Raw genomic sequence first — 23,910 nt, 5'->3', positions numbered from 1 at the left:
GGGCGCCTGGGTGGCTCAGTCGGTTAGGCATCAGACTTCAGCTCAGGTCATGATCTCACAGTCCGTGAGTTTGAGCACCATGTCGGGCTCTGGGCTGACAGCTCGGAGCCTGGAGCCTGCTTCAGATTCTGTGTCTCCCTCGCTCTCTGCCCCTCCCCTGTTCATGCTCTGTCTCTATCTCAAAAATAAACATTTAAAAAATATGTGTTATAAATAAATAAATAAATAAAAATAGAACTACCCTATGATCTAGTAATCGTACTACTGGGTATTTACACAAAGAATACAAAAACACCAATTCAAAAGGATATATGCTATGTTTATTGAAGCATTATTTACAATAGCCAAATTACGGAAGCAGCCCAAATGTCCATTGATAGATGAATGAATAAATAAGATGATACACACACACACACACAGAAATATTTTTCAACCATAAAAAGAATGAAATCTTGACATTTTCAGTAACATGGATGGACCTAGAGAGTATAATGGTAAGTGAAATAAGTCAGAGAAAGTCAAATACCACGTGATTTCACTCATACGTGGAATTTAAAAAACGAACAAAAGAGACAGATAAACCAAGAACGTTCTTAATTATGGAGAACAAACTGAAGGGGAGGTAGGTGGAGGTGTGGGTGAAATAGGTGAAGGAGATTAAAAGTACACTTATCACAATTAAGTAATGTATAGAACTATTCAGTCACCATACTGCACACCTGAAACTAATAATCAACATTAACTATACTGGAATTAAACTTAAAAACTTAATAAAATTAAGAAAAAAATTTCTTTGCAACATCCCATTAAGAAAAAAAAAAGGCTAAAGTAGAAATTACAATGGAACTTAAAAAGTATTTAGTATTGGACAATATAAACACAACAGGTAAAAATCTCTGAGATGTTAACTAAAGTGGGTCATGAAATATAGAAAACGTATGAATTAAAGTTAAAAGCCTTAAATATCTGTATCATAACTAAAAAAGGTAAAAATAAACATTTAAGTTTAGAAATTAAAAAGGGCCATCAGAGGGGTGTCTGGATGGCTTAGGTGTTTACAATCTCACAGATGGCGAGATCGAGCCCAGTGTCAGGGGTTCTGTGCTGATGGTACAGAGCCTGTTTGGGATTCTCTGTCTCTCTCTCTCTGCCCCTCTCCCACTTGCTCTCTATCTCTCTCTCTCTCTCTCAAAATAAGTAAATAAACTTTAAAAAAAAGGGGGACAACAGAACAAAACTAAGGAAATCAGTAGCTAAGAAATAATTAAAGTAGGGCCATGAATTAATAAAGCAAAAAACAAAAAAAAATTGGAGCTGATGAAAAAACCAGAGGCTGTTTCCTTGAAATAGACAAACTAAGGGACGCCTGGGTGGCTCAAACATCCAACTTCAGGTCAGGTCATCATCACGCAGTTCACGGGTTCCAGCCCTGCATCGGGCTCTATGCTCACAGCTCAGAGCCTGCAGCCTGTGTCAAATTTTGTCTCCCTCTCTATCTGCCCCTCCCTCACTCACATTCTGTTTCTCTCAAAAATAAGTAAACATTAAAAAACAAACAAAAGGAAATAGACAAATTGATCTAAACTGATCATAAGGAAAAGAGAAGGCATAAGTAAATAAAACTGGAAATGAAAACTGAGTCATTGGTATAGATATACTATATTTCATCTTTATCTTGATTACAATTTCAATGGAAAAAATTTTAGTTTCACCATCATATATGATAATTTTAGAGGGTTTTTTAATGTGGTTTTTTTGTTTTAGATCGAAAAATTTACTGTATATCCCTGTTTTCTAAGAGCTGTTTGTTGCCTTGTTTAATAAATGAATATATAAACACATCAAATGCATCTGTAGAGATAATCACATGATTCTTCTCCTTTTACCTACTAGTATAATAAATTATAATACTTTACTTTCTAGTGTTAAACTTATCTTTTTTATCTTGCAATAAAAACAACCTGGTCATTACATAAGTTTCTTTTTATATACTGTTAGATTGATTTGTTAATATCCATTTGGAGTTTTTGCAGCTAGACTTATGAGGGAAGTTGACCTATCATTTCTCTTTCTTGTATTATCCTTATTTTAGTCATTTGGTATAAGAGTCATGCCAGCCTCATGAAAAGTGTTCCCTTTTTTTCTATTGTCAGGAAGCAGTTCTGTAAAATTGTGATATTTCTTCCTTGAATACTTAGTAAAGCTCTCCTGAGAAACCATCTGGGCCTAGAGTTTTCTTTATAGGCAAATATTTTACTATGAAGAAAACCTTTTGCTTTTTAATGGGAGTAAACTCAACATGGGAAAATATATACAGGCAAGGAAAGCAGGAAGATATGAGAAGTGACAGACTAAGTTGACATGGAAGACACTCCCCCTACAAAACAGAAAAGCTAGATAAATTATAAAGTTTCCCTTTTAATAAACAGCCAAACTCAAATGACAAAAATAATGGGAAATCTTCCAGTTACCTAAAATAAAAAGGAAACTCAAACCAGAAGTAATTTTCTATTGTCACCATGTCAGTAAAAGAGGGTATCAGGGCCTGATATAGGGTTTGGCTGCTAAAATGTTAATGCCATGTAGGTACAGTTTTCTTGGTATCAGCCTCTTTTAGATCTGAGAACTACAACAGAGTACCTTGCTTAAAGCTGAGCCCTATCAGTGAAAGAGGCATCAGGAAAAATTCCTCCCACTAACCTAGAAAATTGGCAAGAAAACTTGCCATCTATCCAGGTCTCTAATTGGGGAAATAAATCTCCTGAGAGAAATTGAAACCCTAAGCCAGAAACATATAAGAGTAAGTAGGAGTTGTACTAACTCTATGATGCAAGAATCCAAAGCCAAAAAAATTAGCCCACAAACTAATTTTAGGACCCCAACAACAAAAGCCAATGCAAAACCTCTCTATAAACACCAGTAGTGCACAATCCAGGGCACACTAGACTCCCTGCTAAAGATGTATTCACAGTCAACAATTAGCAGTCACACAAGGAAACAAACCACAATGAGGGAGAGTCAGTACACCAAATACTTGGGAAAATTTGCGCCACTCTAAGAGGTAGAAATTCTACAACAATATTAAAGAGACTATACTATTGAAGAGTATATGATACAAAACAAAATAGGCAGATTTAAAAGAGAAAACTAAACTTCTGGAAGTAAACTGAATACAAACTTAAGTCCTCTAGTTGGGGAGGCAAACTAGGTTTCAAGCAGAAAAAACAAAATCAAATCCATGCTTAGACACTAAATGAGGGACTGCAGAAACAGGAAAGCAAAGAGATCATCTTAAAATAACCAGACAGAAAAGACAGCTTACATAAAAAGGAATGATAATTAAACTGACAATAGACTTCTCAACAACAAACAAAAGAAGTCAGAAAACAATAAAATAATTTTAGTGGGCTAAGGTAGATACAAAATTCTATGCTAACTAAACTACTAATCAAAAATTAAGATGCTATATACATAGATTCTAAAACAAACAAAAAAAAAGACTAAAAGGATTTCCTACTGTTGGAGGAAGTCATGGAAAGGAGGTGACTGCAGGCTGAAACACAAGGCAGAGGCTTTTCACCCTCTCCCCATTCTTGGAATGGAAATTTGGCCCACTGCTCTGGCACGAGGAGCTACTCAAGGATGAAGTCTTGAGAGAATCATGTGTTATTGAGACCATCTGGACTGTATACATGTCTGAACCCCATTAAGGCCTCTACATAAACTCTTAAGATTCTGGGGGGTGGATGTGGAGATCTACTCATCTTGCTGCTGCCCAACACAAGCATCGCAAGTTCCCTTATTAAACCTGCCACCTACCAATCTGGAGTGGCCTACCTCTTTCTTTGGTCTTACCCTCTGTGTACTAGGGGGCTAGTATACAATTTCACCCAGGGAGAAACAAAACTGAGATTGCAAACCAACACCTACTGATATACAATTCCTGAAAAAACTACTAAAGAATGTAAAGAATTTAAGAAAGAATGGGGGGGGGGGGGAATGGAAGAATCCAAAATGAAGTTGTGGGAAGCCAGAAATAACAAGGAATAAAGAAATTAGTAAACAAGTCAAACCTATACAAACATTGACTATATAAACAAAATGACTCATTGGGGTTTGAAAACAAGATGGATCTAATACACCAGTTAATACTATGGAGAGTAGGAGGAAGATGATCAGAGTAAAGCATTCCAAGGCTTTTGCATTACACAGGAGCATAGACACTGATTAACTTCATTAAGCCAAGTAAGTTGAGAGTAGGGGTGAAAAAAGTTTAATGCAACCTATAATTACCAAATAGCATAATAATTCAATTTAACAGCAGAAAGAGGGGGAAGGATTAACAAAAAAAAAAGTCACAGTAAATAGAAAACAAAATGAGATAATAAAAATTAGTCCAAGTATATAAATAATCACAACAAAAGTAACCGGATTAAACTTTACTATTAAAAATAGTTTGGGAATACCTGGGTGGCTCAGTCCGTTAAGCGTCCGACTTCAGCTCAGGTCATGATCTCATGGCTCGTATGTTCAAGCCCCCTGTCAGGCTCTGTGCTGACAGCTCAGAGTCTGGAGACTGCTTCAGATTCTGTGCTTCCCTAGCTCTGCCCCTCCCCCCTCCTTTCTTTCTCTCTCTCTCTCGTTCTCTCTCAAAAATAAACATTAAAAAAATCTTTAGTTTGAAAATAAGAGAAGTTTAAAAGATATTTATCAAAAATACCAACCAAATATGGAACAGCATTATCAATACCAAGCAAAATGTATTTACAGGCAAAAGTATTAGAGATAAAGATGGCCATATAATGATAAAATGAACAATTCATTAAGAGCATAGAATAATCCTAAATTAGTATATACCTAACAACATGTCCTTAAAGCAAAAATTGACTGGAGTTACAAGGAGAAATTAACAAAACCACAATCACAATGGAAAACTTTAATTTGTTCCAACTGATAGATCAATCGGGCAATCACTAATAAAGAGATTGAATATGTTAATAACATAACAAGATTAATCTTATACACATATATAGAACTTGGCACTCAACAATTGGAGAATTTTTTTCAAGTACACATGGAACACATTCACAAACATTCATCCTTTCATTGAATAACTATGTATGATGTGCCTTCTATATGTCAGGAAGCCTTCTTTGTGAGGCTCTGGGGAATTGGGAATTCAGCCATGAAAATTAAGTCTCTCCCCTCATGGAGTTTCTATTGGTGGAAGAAACAGACCTCAAATAAATGGATTCACATCATCTCTAAGGTCAAGCAGGGCTAAGTCTATAAAAAGAAAAATAAAGCAAGTTGACAGGACAGAGTAGTGTGGGGACCTATGTTAGATTGGTGGTCAGGGATGGCCTCTCTGAAGAGGTAACTTTGAGCCAAGAGATTTATGAAGTCATGATATGAGCCATTCAAGATTCTGGGGAAAGAAGGAATAAGAGCAATGGTTCCAGAGAGGATATGTGCCTGGCTTGTAAGAATGAATAAAGAAGCCAGTATGCTAAAAGTAAAATGAATAAGGAAGTCAGAAAAGGGAGTTGGGAATAATGGGAGCTGCCTTTCATTTTAAAAGCTCCTCTGGCAGCTCTGGAGAGAGTAACAGAGATGCCAGTTAAAGTGACTCAGGCTACAGACACAGAGGCAGAGAGAGTAAGTAGTGGTCAAACTAAATCTTGAAGATAGAGCCAAAAGAATTTGCAGTGACTGGATGTGGGGTATAAAAGAGAGGAGTCCAGGATGACTCCAAGGGTGTTGTATGGAACAGCTGAGAAAATGGTAGCACCCACACTGAGATCGAGAACACAGAAAAAGATACATGTGGTGTGGGCAGTGGGGGGTGCTAATAAATGTGAGATGCTCCATAGATGCCCCGGTGGATATTTAAGAAAGTGGCAGGCTCCTCCTGTTCCACTTCTGTGCTGGTGTTGTCTGCCTGGCCTCTCAGGGTATTTACTGTTGAAATTTCTCAAATTGTTATGGAGAAGAAATGCTCAATCTGCTTCCTCCAACATAGAATTAATTTTACACTCAATAATTCTACCCATCTGAAGGACTTTTCCAAGCAAAGTTAAGCTAACATTTAGTGAATACCTATTACACTAAGTCCTTTCACAAATACCATCTCATTTATTTATTTTTATTTTTAAAGTTTATTTATTTTGGGAGAGAGAGTGTGTGTGTGCACACAAGCACGGAAGGGGCAGAGAGAGAGGGAGGGAGACAGAATCCCAAGTAGGCTCCACACTGTCACTGCTGAGCCTGACATGGGGCTCGGACCCACAAACCATGAGATCATGACCTGAGCTGAAATCAAGAGTCAGATGCTTACTCTACTGAGCCACCCAGGTTCCCCAAATACCGTCTCATTTAAACATAAATATCCCCCTTTGTCGAAGGGTGGGTGAGACAATCGTGCACATCTATTCTCAGCTCCACATCCAGTGACATCACAGTGGTAGTTTGAAATTGGCACTGGTGGAGTATTTACACCATGGAAACCACCAAATGCTACAAATAAAGACCCCTCCCCACCCCCAGCTACAGAGCCAGTGGCTTACCATTTAACAGTACACACTGATTATATCCGTATTTCAGACAGAAGGAAACAGGTTCTAAGAGGTCAAGGGACCTGTCCGGGTACAGAGCCAGGACCCAGGTGTTTTGACTCTATGTCAAGTGTTATTTCCCTTGCAGAATCCTCTTGAGTCCTGACTTTATGTCAAGCTTCACACCAAACGTTTTAGTGCGTTTTCCCCTCTAATTCTCACAACTCAACAAGGCAGTATGATTGTTTTTCTCACTTTAATAGTAAGGAGACTAAGGCTTTGAGAACTTAGTAGCTTACTAATAATCAAACGTTGGTCTATTTGATAGTAGAATCCATTCACTATGCAATTCTGTCCAATTCAATCAAATTCTACTTTGTCAAGATAAATCAACTGTTAATTTCTTTCATAATATAGAAGGGGGAAAAAGGAGTGAAGTTATCAAAGGCACAAATTAAGTCCATAAAAGGTACATTAAATGTAAAGGGCAATATCAATACTGAATGCCACTTTTCCAATAACCCAGGAAAATTCCTTGGAAGAGGTGAAATTTTAAAGAAACTCTTAATTACAGAAGCAAAAATATCTGGCACACAGAGAGACATTCCAACACAGGGTGTGGCTTAGGAGAAAACTTAAAGGCTAAAGTGTGATCATCTGATCCAGGGGGTGGTGAACAAGTTCACCTAAGAAGAGCAGGGAAAACCCTCTGGGGAATAGGAAACAATAGAAATGAGGTTTCTGTGTGCTCTGGCAAAGGGCTTTGAAGTGAAAACAATGAACTAAACTAAAAACAAAACAGATTTCACTTTGAATCTCAATAATTGATATTCCAGATACTATAATATCTTTTTAGAATTTTGTTCTCTACTCCTTCATGAAATAACCTATTGTCTTAATCTTCTACCCGGTTAAAAAAAAAAAAAAAAAAAAGAATTTAAGAACAAGAGCCATCTCATGCATTTATCTCTTTCCATCACCCACTGGTCTCCTTTAACCAGCCTCTCTCAGTCAGATGTTGGCACAAACCAGCTACCACTGCCCTGAGGCATTTTCAGTGGTAATCAGAGTTCCTTCCAGCCAGGGAACTTCAAGGAATTCCTCCCACCTGCTATAAAACAGTGCTTAAAGGTAAGCTCATAGAGATTTCGTGCTGTGGAAAAATTTCTCCAATTAGTGTGTTAGAAGCTTCCAAGAAAAGAAACCTAGAGGTATACAAACTCAAAATACTTTGGAACCCACACGTAATTCTCAGAATTCCTAGCTCCTATATAATTTTCCCCATTTCAAACAAGTAAATGTGTCAACTCCAAAAAAAAATCAAAAAAGCGTAAGTCGATGTTTTAAGAGTAAAGGATCTAAAGTATCGAATGATTTAAGAGTAAAATTCACAGACTTTTTTTAAAATTTCAAATTATTTTGAGGACTTAAACAGAAACCCAAAATAGTAATGCCCCTCTCAATAATTCCCATCAAGAACCCCGTTCCTATCTAAAAAGAGGTCAGAGCTTAGAGTCCATGATACTCCCTGCCTGACACAAACATTTTTATCAGAAACTTCTAGAACAAACTGACTCTCTAGTAAAAGAGTAAATACTTTAAATACTTTTGTTTTCTTAATGTTAATTACTGAGTGGTCTCAGTATGGGGTGAATTGTGTTCCAGCAAAATTCATATTAAAGTCCTATCCCCTAGTACCTCAGAATTCGGCCTTATTTGGAAATAGGGTTGTAGAAGATGTAGTTAGTTAAGATGAGGTCATACAGGAGTAGAGTGGGCCAATAATCCAATATGACTGGTATCCTTATAAAAAAGGGAAATTTGACATAACACACAGGGAGACCACCCTGTGAACATGAAGGCAGAGATCAGTGCATCTACAAGCCAAGGAACACCAAAGATTGCCAGCAAAGCACCAGACACTAGGAGGGAGGCAGGGAACAGATTCTCTCTCGCAGTCCTTGGAAGGAAACAACCCTGCCAACACCTTGATTTCAGACTTCTAGCCTCCAGAACAGTGAGACAATACATTTCTGCTGTTTAAACCTCCCAGTCTGTGGTACGTTGTTAGGGCAGCCTTAGCAAAACAACACAGTGGTCTCTCTGCCATGACTTCTTGTGTACATTCTCTCAATCTTACACATTTCTCAAAACAAAAGGTGGCAAAAAAATAACTTACAGAAAGCTATTCTTTTTCAGGAGATGCTTTCCATTTTGTGGGAGTTCAGATAATATAAGCCTCAGGTGCCTCATATATTAAATAAAGATAACATCTACCACTTAAGAGTTTTTGTGAGGCTTAAATGAGATAAAGCATGGAATGTATCTAGTTCAGTGTCTGGTCCATAGTAATGACAAACAAATAAATAAATAAAATGGTGGCTGGTCTTATTAGAAATAAAAATTATGCTACCTCACCTGTGTCAATATGACATGTGAGATGAGATGTTTCCTCAGCAGTCCCTACCTGCCACGCTGTCCTCAGAGTTGCCAACAGCTAACTTCATTGGGCTCTGACTCTCCCAGGGCCTGACCTGGCATCTGAATTTATATCCAACCCTATCCAAGTTAGACTTTGCAACTAGCAATCCACCCTGCTTTATGTTACCATCGTCTTTGGTCGCTGCCCCCAATGCAAACCATTCCTCTTCTCACTTACTCTGTTTCCTCTCTTGGCCCATTCATTCCCCATCCTATGTCCTTGCAAATCCCATGAACTTCCAACCCATTTTGCCACAGAACTGTCCATCTACCTCCCACTTTAGCTGAAACAGGTTTGTCCATGGATGGGACCACCGCCCCCATAGTCCTCCCTTGTGGGGTCTGCTCATTCTCCAACACTCCAGATACACCAGGGGCAGAAGGTGGGTCAGCATTTTACCCATTCCCAGTCCATATGTCTTTACTTTCAGAGAAAACACCTGCCATTTTGAGGTTCATGACGCCCTCTAACCCTCTTCATTGTTAGCTGCCACCTGGAGACAGCTCAATAATTCTTACTGAATAAAGACTCAATGCCTGACTCACCATCTTCCTCACCATTTTAAGCTGTTATTATCTGTGTTACTTTAACAACCATGTTCAACTCTGCAGACTCAAGTTCTCTGATCTCTATTCCATGGTCTTCACTCTGGTTAAACTTCCTTTTCTATGGAAGCTAACGTCTATGGTCAATCACTCTAGCTATTCTTACCAATGACCTCAGCTTCCTTGCCATATTGTCCTTCACCAGCATAATCTCAACTCCTGTCAATCTGATATATCCAGTTCTGACTCTACGACCTGTCACTTCAGCCTCTCTCTTATCAGTATCCCTCTCAACCATAGCCTATTTCTTTAGTCACATCTGTTCAACAAAATCCCAGTCATGGATCAAACCAATGGTCAATCTCAGAAGTTATGCCCAAGCTGCTGAGAGCTGATAAAGAAATCACAGACCTAGGCAGGGTTCAAGCATTATAAATTCATCTTCTAAACCACAACTCATCCTGAGAAACAATCTGTGTGTCTCTAGTCACCTTCTACTTCCAAAATTCCATTATTCTTCTAAAGTCCCTTATTTATCCTCTACCACTACCCTCCTCTCATCAAATGACTCTCTGTTCTGTCTCTTTGAGAAAAAAGAATCCATCAGACAGGAAGTCACCCAGCATCCTATATCCCCACCTACCAGCTCATCCATGACCATGCCTGTCTGTGATCTGTTTTTCTTTTATCACTCTAAAAAACTGAAGGTCTTCTCCTTCCATCAACCAATACTTCTACTTCAAATCTCATCTCCTCTTGCTTCCTCAGAGTCCTAGTTTCATAAATTATCTGTTCTCTCTGGCATTTTCTATCTCTTCTATTCTATGTCTTCTATTCGATGGACTCTTTTCCAGCAGCACTTAAACAATCTCTCCTCTTGCCCCTCTCTCCCATCTTAAAAAAATGTTCTTTCTCAAATCTAAGTCCCAATAACTAATGTTTATTGAGAGTTTACTATGTGCAAAGGGTTGTACTAAGTTTCGGACATCAATCCTCACATTAGCCTTATAGAGTAGATAATATTACTCCCAGTTACTAAACCTGAAGCACAAAGAAATTAGATCATACAACAAGTAATTGATGGAGCCAGGCTTCCCACCTAAGCATCTGACTCCAGAGCTCATGCTATTAACCACAGTGTTACATTTCACGAAATCAACAGACTGCATTTGCTAGCTCTGTTTTCTTACCCACCATTTTAACCTCCTGGCTCCCTACCCCCAATGAACTGTCCACTTTAGCCTGTGAGTTTAGCCTTTATTTTCAGTAACCTTATAAATGGACAGACTAACAACTTCTCCTGCTTAAAACTATTAACTTTTTAGATTTCCAAATGCTGCTTATTCAAGTTTCTCTTCATATTTTCCTGGACTCTCCTTTCCAGAATCCTTTATGTACTTCCCTTCTTCTCCTGTCTTTTAAATGCTTGTGTTCTCCATAGTTCTACCCTGTCTTCCTTCTTTTCTCAGGGTACATACTCTGCTTGGATGATCTCATTTATTCCAATGGCTTCAACTGTCATCTATGTAAGTTTCAAGTGGACAGAACAGCTACTTGGCACTATTCATACTAACACTGACAGTAGGAGATGCTGAGGAATGATACCTGGAGACAGGCCACCCAAACAGACCCACACAGGGAGATGTTTACTTTGTTAAATTCACCAGCAACCAAGGTCTGGCTCTCAGACTTGCAAACTCAAAAACCTGAATTTGACACTTTCAGAACATTTTAAACAATAGAGACTGACGCATAAAACTGGTATGCCAAAATACGAGTTACCAATGAGGAATATAACTGTCTAGTGAACCTGATGTATGTACCAGTCTGACCAGAGCAGTATTCTCCCCATAAGGAAAGAACATGAGGTTAAGCTACCAGGAGGCTGTTCGGTGAGCATGCAACCAAAACAAGGAGAGTTAATAGTATGATCCAAATATATAATGACGTCATTACATATTTATAAAGATAAACAGTCTATCGCCATGGTTAGAATGTGACTGATGGGTGGACTGGCTATTTAAGTGTAGGATGAACTAACATTCTGAACCCTAGATAGAACTTGGCAAAAAAAACACCCAAACAATCCAATTAAAAGCCGGGAAGAGAATCTGAATAGATATCTTTCCAAAGAAGACATACAGATGACCAACAGGTACATGAACATATGCTCAACATCACTAGTCATCAAGGAAATGCAACTCAAAACCAACATGAGATATCATCTCACACCTGTTAAAATGGCTATTATCAAAAAGACAAAAAATAACAAGTGTTGGCAAAGATGTGGAGAAAAGGGAACCCTTGTGCACTGTTGATGGGAATGTAAATTGGTGAAGCCCCTGTGGACAACAGTATGGAAAAGTTAAAAATTTTAATTTTAAAAGTTAAAAGTTAAAAACTGAGAAAAATAAAAATTTTTAAATTTTAAAAATTAAAAATTCAGCAACCATAATATCCAGTAATTCCATTAGGAAATCTGTATGATGAAAACAAAAACACTACCTCAAAAAGATATATGGACCCCATGTTCACTGCAGCATTATTTGTAATAGTCAAGATATGTAAACAACCTGGGGTGCCTGGGTGGCTCAGTGGGTTAAGTGTCCGACTTTGGCTCAGGTCATGATCTTGCGGCTATGAGTTCGAGCTCCACATCCGGCTCTGTGTTGACAGCTCAGAGCCTGGAGCCTGCTTCAGATTCTGTATCTCCCTCTCTCTCTGTCCCTCCCCTTCTCATGCTCACTCTCGCTCTCTCTCTCTCTCTCTCTCTCAAAAATAAATAAGGATTCAAAAAAAATTTTTTAAAGATATGTAAAAAACTGAAGTATCCATCAGTGGATGAGTAGATAAAGAAAACGTGGTGTATCTATAATGAAATATTATTCAGCCATAAGAAAGAAGGAAATCTTGACAGTTGTGACAACATGGATAAACCCAGAGGGTATAATGCTGAGTGAAACCAGTCAGATGTATAAAGACAAATACCATAAGATCTCTCTTATCTGTGGAATCTAAAAACAAAACTAAGCTCACAGATACAGAAAACTGACTGGTGGTTGCCAAACAGAGGTTGGGGAGGGCGTCAAATGGGTGAAGGGGTCAAAAAGTAACAAACTTCCAATAATAAAATAAGTCAGTCACAAGGATATAGTGTACAGAATGGTGACTGCAGTAAACACTATTGCATATTTAAAAGTTGCTAAGAAGCACTCTCAACAATAGCCAAATTATGGAAAGAGCCTAAATGTCCATCAACTGATGAATGGATAAAGAAATTGTGGTTTATATACACAATGGAATACTACGTGGCAATGAGAAAAAATGAAATATGGCCTTTTGTAGCAACGTGGATGGAACTGGAGAGTGTGATGCTAAGTGAAATAAGCCATACAGAGAAAGACAGATACCATATGGTTTCACTCTTATGTGGATCCTGAGAAACTTAACAGGAACCCATGGGGGAGGGGAAGGAAAAAAAAAAAAAAAAAGGACGTTAGAGTGGGAGAGAGCCAAAGCATAAGAGACTGTTAAAAACTGAGAACAAACTGAGGGTTGATGGGGGGTGGGAGTGAGGGGCGGGGGGGTGATGGGTATTGAGGAGGGCACCTTTTGGGATGAGCACTGGGTGTTGTATGGAAACCAATTTGTCAATAAACTTCATATAAAAAAAATAAATAAAAGTTGCTAAGAGAGTAAATCTTAAAAGTTCGCATCACAAGACAAAAATGTTTATAACTATGTATGGTGACAGATGTTAACTAGTCTTATTATGGTGATAATTTCACAAGATACGAACAATGAAGCATTGTGTGGTGCATCTGAAGTTAATATAATATTATATGTCAATTATACCTCAATTAAAAAAAGAACTGGGTTGCACCATGCCTAAGCTGTTTCTGTGGCTCTCATTTTCATCGTTGACCCCCCATACTTTTGGTTGGTATTTTATTTTAGGCAGGTTAAGGTATAAGGAGCTTATTATATTCAAGGCTATCAGCCTGAGAGGCCTGAGAGTAATGATATCTCTTAAAGCTAACTTTACATATATTTTCTCTTCCACTGAATGCCAATTTCATGTTTTAACCTAAGCAGGGAATCCTATTTCCCTTTTCTCCACGTTCTTAGGGCCAAGTCCAGTCCACTGGACTTTCTTAATAGCTCACAAATCTATAACCTTCTTCCTATACCCAAGTTACCTCAATATCTCCCCCCTGAATTACTGTAATGGATCATCCCAGCTCTCAGGACTGCCTTGCTCCAATCCATCCAAGAGATTGAGATCTAAAATGAAAACCCAATTATGTCACTCCTCACATATAATCCTTCTAGGCTCCTGATAGCTTCCAGGATGAAATCCAAACTCCTTAATATTTTGATTAAACTGCTTTTACTCATCACTTTGTTCAAGTTTCAGCCCAGACTACACTTCCAGAAACTCTTCGGGGACCATCACCTTTTGAATTGTGTATCAGGGTCACTGCTCTGGGCTCACACAGCTCCCTGTGCTTCTTTCTACTATAAAATGTAGCTAATGTTAGATATTGGTATATAATGTTGCTGTTTCTCTTGCTCTTCTCCCCATAGACTGTTAACTTCTTGTAAGCTATGCCTCGTTATTTTTTAATCAAAAGCACCTACCACAATCCTTGACAAATAGTAAGAAGCCTATTATTGACTGATGAATGAGTGAATAAATGAATTAATGAATATGATGGCTTATCTTTGGATTTTTTAATTCTCTTGCTGGTTTCCCAATTTATGAAGCAGTGGTTAAGGGCTCAAGGGGCCAATGAAGCAAAAAATACATGTTTCTCAAACATTGTTATTAGAATAGGACTAGATTTGAACTTATTTGAATTGTCCTTTGCCCATACGGTAAGAGCCACACTATCAAGTACATTTTTTTTTCTATTTTATTTTTTTAGTCTTATTGTATAAATGTTCTACTATTTTTTTCATCACCAGCTTCACTCTAGCACCTATTCAATCTTTATAGACAAATACGAGCTATTCAATAATCAAGAGCAACCCCATTGATTCTATACCGCTTGTAAAGGACTTTCATGTATATTGTCCTACTTAACCATAACATTACTCAAGTAGGGAAAGCTGATTTCATTACACCTTACACTTGGCATAAGTCTATTTTTAAATTTTTCCTATTCTCCATAGATATGGGAATCCTCACAGAAATTTACCAGAAAAAAAAGATAAAACCAGGGTTGAGAATCCCTGTAGACTTGTGAAAGCCAACTATAATGTGGATCTTGTGTTTACAGTGCTACTTAGAAATTAATTTATTTGTTGTCACACTCTTTTGGCCAGTTTAGTTAAAAATTAAAGGTAGTTCAGCTGTGACGTTCCAGACTGCATAGAAATCCACCCTTTCTGAAATTCACCTGCTATATAAACATTCAATGACTATCTAAGACTCAGACATTACCTGGATCATAATGATATTTCCAAATCATACTGAATCTTAGACGGGACATATGCATCACCAAAAAGGCTTAATTAATAACTTATTATGTTGTTTAGCTTTGTTCTTCTGATTGGTAGGATTTAAAAAGCAAAGTCACAGACATGAAAGGAAAGATTAAAATACCCAGAGAAATCACTGGTTCTTGTTCCAAGCATTCATTCCATGAAACACTTCCTGTCTACTGTGTTCCAGGCCTGTGAGATTAACAGAGCAGTCCCTGTTAATGTCTACTCAGAGAGAAAGATAGGTGAGCAGAATTATAAAGACCACTGGGAGGGCTGCCTGGGTGATTAAGTTGGTTAAGCATCCGACTCTCGATTTCAGCTCAGGTCACGATCTCATGGTCGTAAGATCTCATGAGATCTATGATCTCATGGTTCATGGGTTCAAGCCCTGTGTCGGGCTCTGCACTAATAGTGCAGAGCTGCTCAGAAGTCTCTCTCTCTCTTCTCTCTCTGCCCCTCCCCTGCTCCCTCTCTCTCTCTCTCTCTCAAAATAAATAAATAAATATTTTTTTAAAAAAAGACCACTGAGAATGGTTATTATTTGTTTGACCAGAGACAAACCATAAGCAAAACCAAATTCTGATTTTCCAACAATCAATTAGAAGGCTGCTCCTCAACTTAACAGCAACAACAAAAACCAAAAAAGCTCACCATTCTGTGGAAGTCAGAGAAGATATGGTTAAATAGAAACATCCCTGGGGCACCAGTCTGGCTCAGTCAGTTAAGCATCAGACTCTTGATTTCCGCTCAGGTCATGATCTCATGGGCATGAGATCGAGCCCCAAGTCAAGCCCTACATCAGGGCTCAGCACAGAGCATGGAGACTGCTGGGATTCTCTCTCTCTCTCTGCCCCTCCCCTTGTGCTCTCTCTTAAAATAAACTGATTTTTTAAAAAAGAAATATCCCTAACATATTTAACATATTTATCAAAATTTGGTCCTTACACTTTGGGAGAAAGTTTTCATTGTCCATAAAAAAAAACCTCTACATATTCTCAGAAAACATCCAGTGACATAGTATCCACTCTCCCAGGTTAAAATATTCTATTATCCTAGGAAACAAAGTTATCATTGTCCACCCAAAATCTCTCATTCTTTAATGTTAGTTCATTGCCTTTGGTTGGATTTCTCTCGGGACTTTGAAGACCAATCCTTTTCCTCATGAAAACCCTTCTTCCTGTTGAATATGCTAGAAGCAAAAAGAGACTGATAGCTTTGTAACTCTTTTTCTGACACATATTGAAACCCAAACATTTCAATTTGAAGTCTGGTTCATATAAATTTGTAAAGGTTTCGAAGTCTAAATGTGCAATATTTTCCTTGTAAAAATCTTTCCATTCATGATGACTTCAGGTGATTTTACTATTGCTGAGAAAAATTTTCTAAGAGAATCTTTTCATAAAAGTCCTAGAGTGCTTTCTTAACACCGTGTAAGTCCTGCAGAAAGAATCATACAAAATCACTGAGGGCTCCCAGGTTTTATTACAATGAAATTCTTCAAGTGCAGAGATGTGTAATGCTGATATGTCTACCAATGGATCAAGTCTTTGCTATTTTGAATCTCTTTCCAGTCACTTATCTTTCACTATATTATACTCATTAAAATCACAAACTTTGGTAATTACATCACAAGGCACTAATTTTATAGGTAGAGAAAAAGAAGTCTGGCAAGGTTAAATAATTTGGTCGAATGACAGAATAAGGAAAAGAACACAAATCTTCTGTTCCAAGTTGGATGTTCTTCCTAATACATTGAATTTGCACTTTGTAAAATACTGGTTGAATCATTTATCAAAACTAATTTGAATTTTAGCTTCATGAACAAAGTAACCATTCCAGTAGTTGGAAACGACAATATAATTCCAAAGGTTTCCAATTATGTTTCTCCCATTCTCTTTTGAATTCTCTCCAAACAGGCTTTCACTCCCATCGCTACACTCCACTATGGTTGTTGAGTCACCAATGACACCCACATCCCTAAATTGACTAGCCAATTCTCGGTCCTCCTCTTAATTAACCAATTAGTGCTTCTTCCTGAAAACACTTTCCTCTCTTGACTTGTAGTTGAATATACTCTTCTCTTCCCTCTCTGACTTCAATTTCTCAGGCTACTTTGCTGGATTATCCTCACCTCTCTGACTGCTAACGACTGATGGCCCAGGCCTGTGTCCTCAGACCCTTGCTATTCTTCAAGTAACTGGTCCCTTAGGGACTCATTGAGACTCACAACCCTAACTACCGTCTCTATGTATACCTTTGGATCCCAAATTTTTATCTCTGACCAAGGCCTCCTGCCTTGAACCTTAATTTCATATATCCAACTCCCTTCTTAATATCCCCACTTGGGTACCAAAAAACATCTCAAACGTAACCATATCAAAAAATAAAAGCCTCGGGGCGCCTGGGTGGCGCAGTCGGTTAAGCGTCCGACTTCAGCCAGGTCACGATCTCGCGGTCCGTGAGTTCGAGCCCCGCGTCAGGCTCTGGGCTGATGGCTCAGAGCCTGGAGCCTGTTTCCGATTCTGTGTCTCCCTCTCTCTCTCTGCCCCTCCCCCGTTCATGCTCTGTCTCTCTCTGTCCCAAAAATAAATAAACGTTAAAAAAAAAAATTAAAAAAAAAATAAAAAAATAATAAAAGCCTCATTCTTCCAAACTCTTTCTCAAACCTGCTTCTTGCTCATTCTTCTCCATAAATGGCTATCTTATGCTTCCATTCACTCAAGACAAATCCTCAGCATCTGCCTTCTCTTCTTTCCTCACATATCATTAAATCCTTTTGATCTCATCTTCAAAATAGAATCCAACTCTCTTTCCAAACGTCCATGCCTACCAACTTCACCCAAGATATACCATCCTTTTGTGCCCAAATGATACAATGGTCTCCTGTCCTCCTGTTTCTGCCCTTGCTTTAGAGTATTTTCAAACAATAGTCAGAATGATTAATTATGTGGATGCGTAAGTCAGATCATGTCACTACTCTGCTCAAAACCCTAAAATGGCTCCACGTCTCATTTAGAGAAAAGCCAAAGTCACGGTGGCCTATGAGCCCTTTCATGATGTAGCCTACCAACTTTCTAATCTCACCTCATAACTGCTCCCTCTCCCCCAGTGTGTTTTGGTCTTTTCAAGTTTCCTCGGACACGTCAGGATGCTCTTGCATGTTCAAGAACATTTCATGTATCGTTCCTCTGCCTATAAAAGCCTTTCCTCAGACATTCTCATTACTCCCTCCCTCATCTCCTTCAGGTCTTTGTTCCACTGTGACCTCTTCAATTGGGAGCTTCCCTGACCACCATATTTTAAATGTCAACACACTCAACACACTTCAGACTCCTCATGCTCTTTTTCTGCTTTTTATTTTCTCCAGACCAATCAGCGCCAACAAACACACCATATGTATTTTAATGATTTTCTTTATTGCCCCTGCCTCCCTGGTAGAATGTAAGCTCTATTAGTGCAGAAGCTTTTGTCGGTTTTGTTCCCTGTTGTAGGCCCAGTGTCTGAAGCAACGCTTGAAACAGAATAGGTGAGTGAATGAATGAATGAATGTAGACAGGTAAAATATATCCTGGGGAAAAAACCAGAGACATGGTGAAGAGAATTCTTCTTTATATAAAGTGACTCATTAAAATACACTGCCCTATTCTCTTTCCTCTGTCTCTGGTACCTGTCTTACAGACAGGGGAATTGGAAGACTGAGTGATAAAAGGAGCTGTAGTTAAGGGAAGATCATCAGCTCTCCTCAAAGTTGTGTTCTGAGAAGACAGAAATACATTTTGAGTATTGTAAAAAGCACAGTAAAAACTAATATGTAAGAATCAACAAGTTCAATAATGAACTGGTGTTGGTGAGGATGTAAAGGAATTAGAACCTTCAATACTGCTGGTGGGAATGTAAAATGGTACAAATGCTTCGGAAAACAGTCTGGCAGTTCCTCAAACAATTAAACATAGAGTTATTGTGACCCAGCAATTCCACTCCTAGGTACCTACCCAAAAGAAATGAAAATATACATTCTTTGGTGTTGTGAGCACCCAATTTCAATGTGGGAAAGAGGGGTTTCCTCATATCACAACAAGCTATTCTCAGATACCACCAGATTCCACAGGTGAAGGGTTCAGTTCTACAAGACTGCCCACCCCCACTGCCACCCTCTGCAGAGACCAGCTGCACATCCAGCTGTTACCTGTACTTCCAACCAACTGGCTATAAATCAGAGGTCCCCACAACCCCCTCCTTAAGTTCGATTCATTTGCCAGAGTGACTCAAAAAACTCAGGAAACCCACTTACTCACTAGATTACTATTTTTTATAAAAGCATATAACTTAGGGACAGCCAGATGCATAGGATATGCAGAAAGGGTTGCAAAGCCCCCATGCCCCCTTTGAGCATGCCATTTTCCCAAAATTTCCAACCCCAAAGCAATACAAACGCTGTCCTCATATGTGTTTTCAGAGGCTTCATTACATAGGCATAACTGATTAAATCTTTGGCCACTGGCCACCGGCAGTTGATCCAACCCCTAACCCCCTCCCCTTCCCAGAAAGAAGTCAGGAGTGGGACTGAAAGTTCCAACCCTTTAATCACATGGTTGAATCTCCTGGAAACCAGCCTCCATCCTTAGGTGGGATCCAAAAGTCACTCCATTAACATAACAAAACACAATTTTATAGTTCTCATCACTTAGGATACTATAAGGGTTTCAGGAGCTCTAAGTAAGAAATGGGAATGAAGCCCCAACATATATTTCTTATATAAATTATAACATCGCATACATCCACACAGAAACGTGTACATAAATGTTTATAGAAGCATTATTCATAATAGCCGAAACCCTAAATATCCATTAGGGATTAACAGTTAAACAAAGTGTGGTATATCCACACAATTGAATATTACTTAGCCATTAAAAGGAATAAAGTACTGACACATGCTATAACATGGATGAACCTTGTAAACATGCTAAAGTGAAAGAAGCCAGTCAAAAAAGACCACATATTACATTACTGCATTCAGATGAAAGGCCAGAGCAAGAAAATCAATGGACAGAAAGGAAATTAGTGCTTGCTTCGCGCTGGGAGGAGGATGGTAAGGGAGCTAAGGGACTGATAAGTAAAAGGCACAGGGTTTCTCTTGGAGGTGATGAAGATGTTCCAAAACTGACTGTGGTGATGGTTGCATGTACCTGTGAATATACTAAAAACCACTCACTGAATTATACATTTAAAAAAATTTTTTTTTTTAGCATTTACTCATTTTTGACAGTGAGAGAGACAGAGCATGAGCAGGGGAGGGGCAGAGAGAGAGGGAGACACAGAATCAGAAGCAGGCTCCAGGCTCTGAGCTGTCAGCACAGAGCCCGACGCGGGGCTTGAACTCACAGACTGCGAGATCATGACCTGAGCTGAAGTCGGACGCTCAACCGACTGAGCCATCCATCCAGGCACCCCACTGAATTATACATTTTAAATGAATAATTATATGGCAAGGGAATTATATCTCAATAAAGCTGTTAGAAATTAATACATTAAATGTAATCACAGAAGTGAAAAGCCCATCTTAGGCACAGTTAGCCTCACAAGATTGGCTTGACTTTTCATGGTCCTCGTCCTCTCTGGTACTTGCTCCAACCATGGGTGGATTTTTGGTCCTTCAACACCAGCGTCCCTACACACACATTTTCTGAAGGATTTTATCACCTCCTTCTTAACTTGTTAAGACTTCCACCTCATGTATGTCTGTGTATTCTACATATTTTAATTTTTTTTTAATTTTTTAAAATGTTTTTTATTTGTATTTGAGAGAGAGAGATAGAGAGAGAGACAGAGTACGAGTGGGGAAGGGGCAGAGAGAGAGGGATTCACAGAATCCAAAACAGGCTCCAGGTTCTGAGCTGTCAGCACAGAGCCCAACGCAGGGCTTGAACTCACGAACCATGAGATCATGACCTGAGCCGAAGTCAGACACTTAACCAACTGAGCCACCCAGGTGCCCCCTAATGCAGAAGTCCAAAGCAATCATGTGCAAAGGCCTAAGGGTTTTTGTCAAATGCCTCAGAGTGTATCTCAGATCCTGTCCATTATTTCATCTGGCTACATGAGACAGCAGAAAACCCTTTTCAAAGGGTTTTGAAAAGCTGTCGGTGGTCAAAGTTATAATTATTTATATTAAATTCCACACATTATTTCTCTCCCTGTCAGTTGTAGCGCCCAATCATAGGAATATGCGTTAGGAGCTATGAAAACAACCACATGTAAAACAGACAGCCATAAAATGTCATAGTCAGAAGCGAACTTAGAGATGCTCAAATCTAAAAGAAAAAAGGAGAAGAAGAAACCCTAAAAAAAAAAAAAAAAAAAAAAAGGAGATGTTCAAATTCAATTCTCTCATTTTATAGATGAGGAAATAGGTAAACTGACTTTTCTAATGTCACACACTGAAACAGCCAATCCCCATTCAAGGCCCCTTCTGTCATCCCACACTGATCAATCAAAAGTATAAGAGGATCAAAAACTCTTAATAACTATACACAACATACGCACACACACACTACACAAATGTCATATAATATTATAATTCAGTAAAGTGAATTAGCAAACTAAATTAAAGGTTATTAGTATGTTTTAACTTCTATCTCCCTCTTTATCTTCAGAAATACTTTCAATAGTCTTAGATAACATAAATACTTGGCCACTTCTACTTTGAATTACAATAAAATTAATAATTTTGCTGAATTACACATGCAATTAATTTTATGAACCAATGGAATCATTTTCTCATATTATTTCAAAAAAGCTCTACTTTACTAGTCATTTGTTATTAGCATGCCAAGTTTCCCCCACTTTGCAACAAGATTGCTAAACTATAGGAAAGTCAACCACAGCACCCTTTCCCATTTGGTAACAATTGGAAAGAGGCACACCAGAATACAATTTATTCCAATAATTTTTCATATCACATCAAAATATCATGACGATCCAGTTTCCATTTATGTCTTGAGGCAATTTGTGTATTGTTTGCAGCAACATCATCTCATAAGAGTCTTTTGGGGAAGAGGAAATTGTGATGTTAATTGGAGAAAACAATTTTGACTTTGTTTTTCAGCCAACTTCAGCTATATCCCCATAGAAGAAACATATTTAGGCTATTCCAAAACAACAAGTCTTGTGCTGCATCATAACTGGCATCTTGACATTTAATAAATTGAAACATAACACATGAGGTGCCTTACTAAGACAGTAAAAGCAGTAAATGACCACTTAATTCTTTATTCAAATATAAAGAACATTTTGTGTTTCATCAAGGTAGGAATGTAGAAAAACCTACCCTACTCTTCCACATGTCCCAGGAAAGTAGGATAGGTTCTCATTTTCATCATTTGAAGGACAAAAAAAAAAAAAACAACCCAGAAAGTTCTAGTTCCCTCTAAACTTATCCCGGTGCCATTTTCTTTTAGACAGCTAAAACCTGCCCTCTTTAACACCCAGAGATAATTTGAACTCATGTGCTTGTCAAAATGCACAAAGAAAGAATCTGAGATGCTCAATATGAAGCTCCCATTGTGAAGAGGTTGTGTCAAGGTCTTCTGAGTGAAGAGAGAGACTTTCAAAGCAGGGAAAATGTGGGAGAACAGTGGGAGAGGACTTTTAAGAAACTGGGCAAGGACTTGCGCTAATGAAACTCAGGTGGATGTCAGACAGCAAGCCCCAGGGTTCCCCCTGCAATGCTACCCTCAGCAATGACAATGAGGGCTCCTCTGAGCCTTACAGAAAGGTGCCACTTTAAATAGAAACTGAAAAAAACAAAGTATATCGGATCATATTACCGTGGAGCAGCTGAAGCCCATGGCTTTAGGGGGAAAAATACAGTTATTTTGCTTCAGCTACCTTTAAAAGAGCACCGACAACCAAATCACATGCATTTCTACTGGATGAGGCAGGGACATGATGTTCATGCCCATCTGTGAACCTAAGTAATGAGGACTTGGTGCAAAGATGAATAGATTCAGTTAAGAAATGAATGGCTTCTCTCCTGTTTTCATCTCTTCAGTTCCACTAGCAAATTACTCACAAGCTTCCTTGTGTCTCACACAACAGGTTTTCCCCCTCTTGTGTGAGAGTTATTTATCCTGAGCGTGCTCTCAACCAGGATGTTAGCTCTTAGGGTAATGCTGCTGGATACCCATCTCCAAATCTGCCTTCCTAATTAAGCATTCTTTAGCTCTAAAATTAAAAAGTCAATGAACTCCGATTTCGATGTCCTTGCTCAAGACCCTGGGTTCTGGTATTTAGTGTAATTCCACACTTCCAGGTTTGGGGACCAGGGTACCAGCACCTACAAGACCTGAGTACGGGTCAGGGAGCAAACCCAGATGCCAGAGAGTAATTCTTTGTTACAATGGTTTTCAGCTACACATTAAAAAAAAAAAAAAAAAAAAGTTTTGAAACTTCCTAACACTTTAACGATTTCATAGCATAAGACATGTAATCATGAGAAACAACAAACACAAAGAATAAATATTCCCCTTACCTGGATCATGGAAAGGCACCAAAGCAAAGTTGAAAAGTGGTCTCTTAGGTCTTTTCAAAGACGTCTCCAAAATTTTGGAAGCCCCTTCGATAACCTGAACTAGATCATCATACATGGAACCAGTCACATCAAACACAAAAGCCAAGGTGGAGGCCCCCTCGGGAATTTCCTCAGCCCTGGTGTCTGCCTGGGGGCTTGCATCTTGAGCTAGGGAAGAATAAAGAAGAGCCAACAGGAATACGGTGTGGACGATGTCCCAGAAAATCATTGTCTTTTCTTTCCTTTTTGGTTTTTGGGTTTTTTTTTTTT

General features: G+C 38.6%; 1 protein-coding gene across 1 annotated transcript in view; it reads right to left on the bottom strand.

Moving 5' to 3' along the window:
* The window catches only part of HMCN1 (hemicentin 1), a 465,916-nt gene extending 442,047 nt beyond the window's left edge, over window positions 1–23,869 (bottom strand). Inside the window, exon 1 of the mRNA XM_047077306.1 lies at window positions 23,602–23,869. Within this exon, the coding sequence (XP_046933262.1) occupies window positions 23,602–23,869 (268 nt within the window). The remainder of the gene's footprint in view (window positions 1–23,601) is intronic.
* Window positions 23,870–23,910: the final 41 nt, after the last annotated feature.

This window comes from Lynx rufus, unplaced genomic scaffold (genome assembly GCF_022079265.1).
Source record: "Lynx rufus isolate CCGP_SWC_20201006 ecotype Redwood Valley unplaced genomic scaffold, mLynRuf1.p SCAF_15, whole genome shotgun sequence".
In the NCBI taxonomy this organism is placed as follows: Eukaryota; Metazoa; Chordata; class Mammalia; order Carnivora; family Felidae; genus Lynx; species Lynx rufus.
This window is presented reverse-complemented; position numbering and strand designations above follow the sequence as displayed.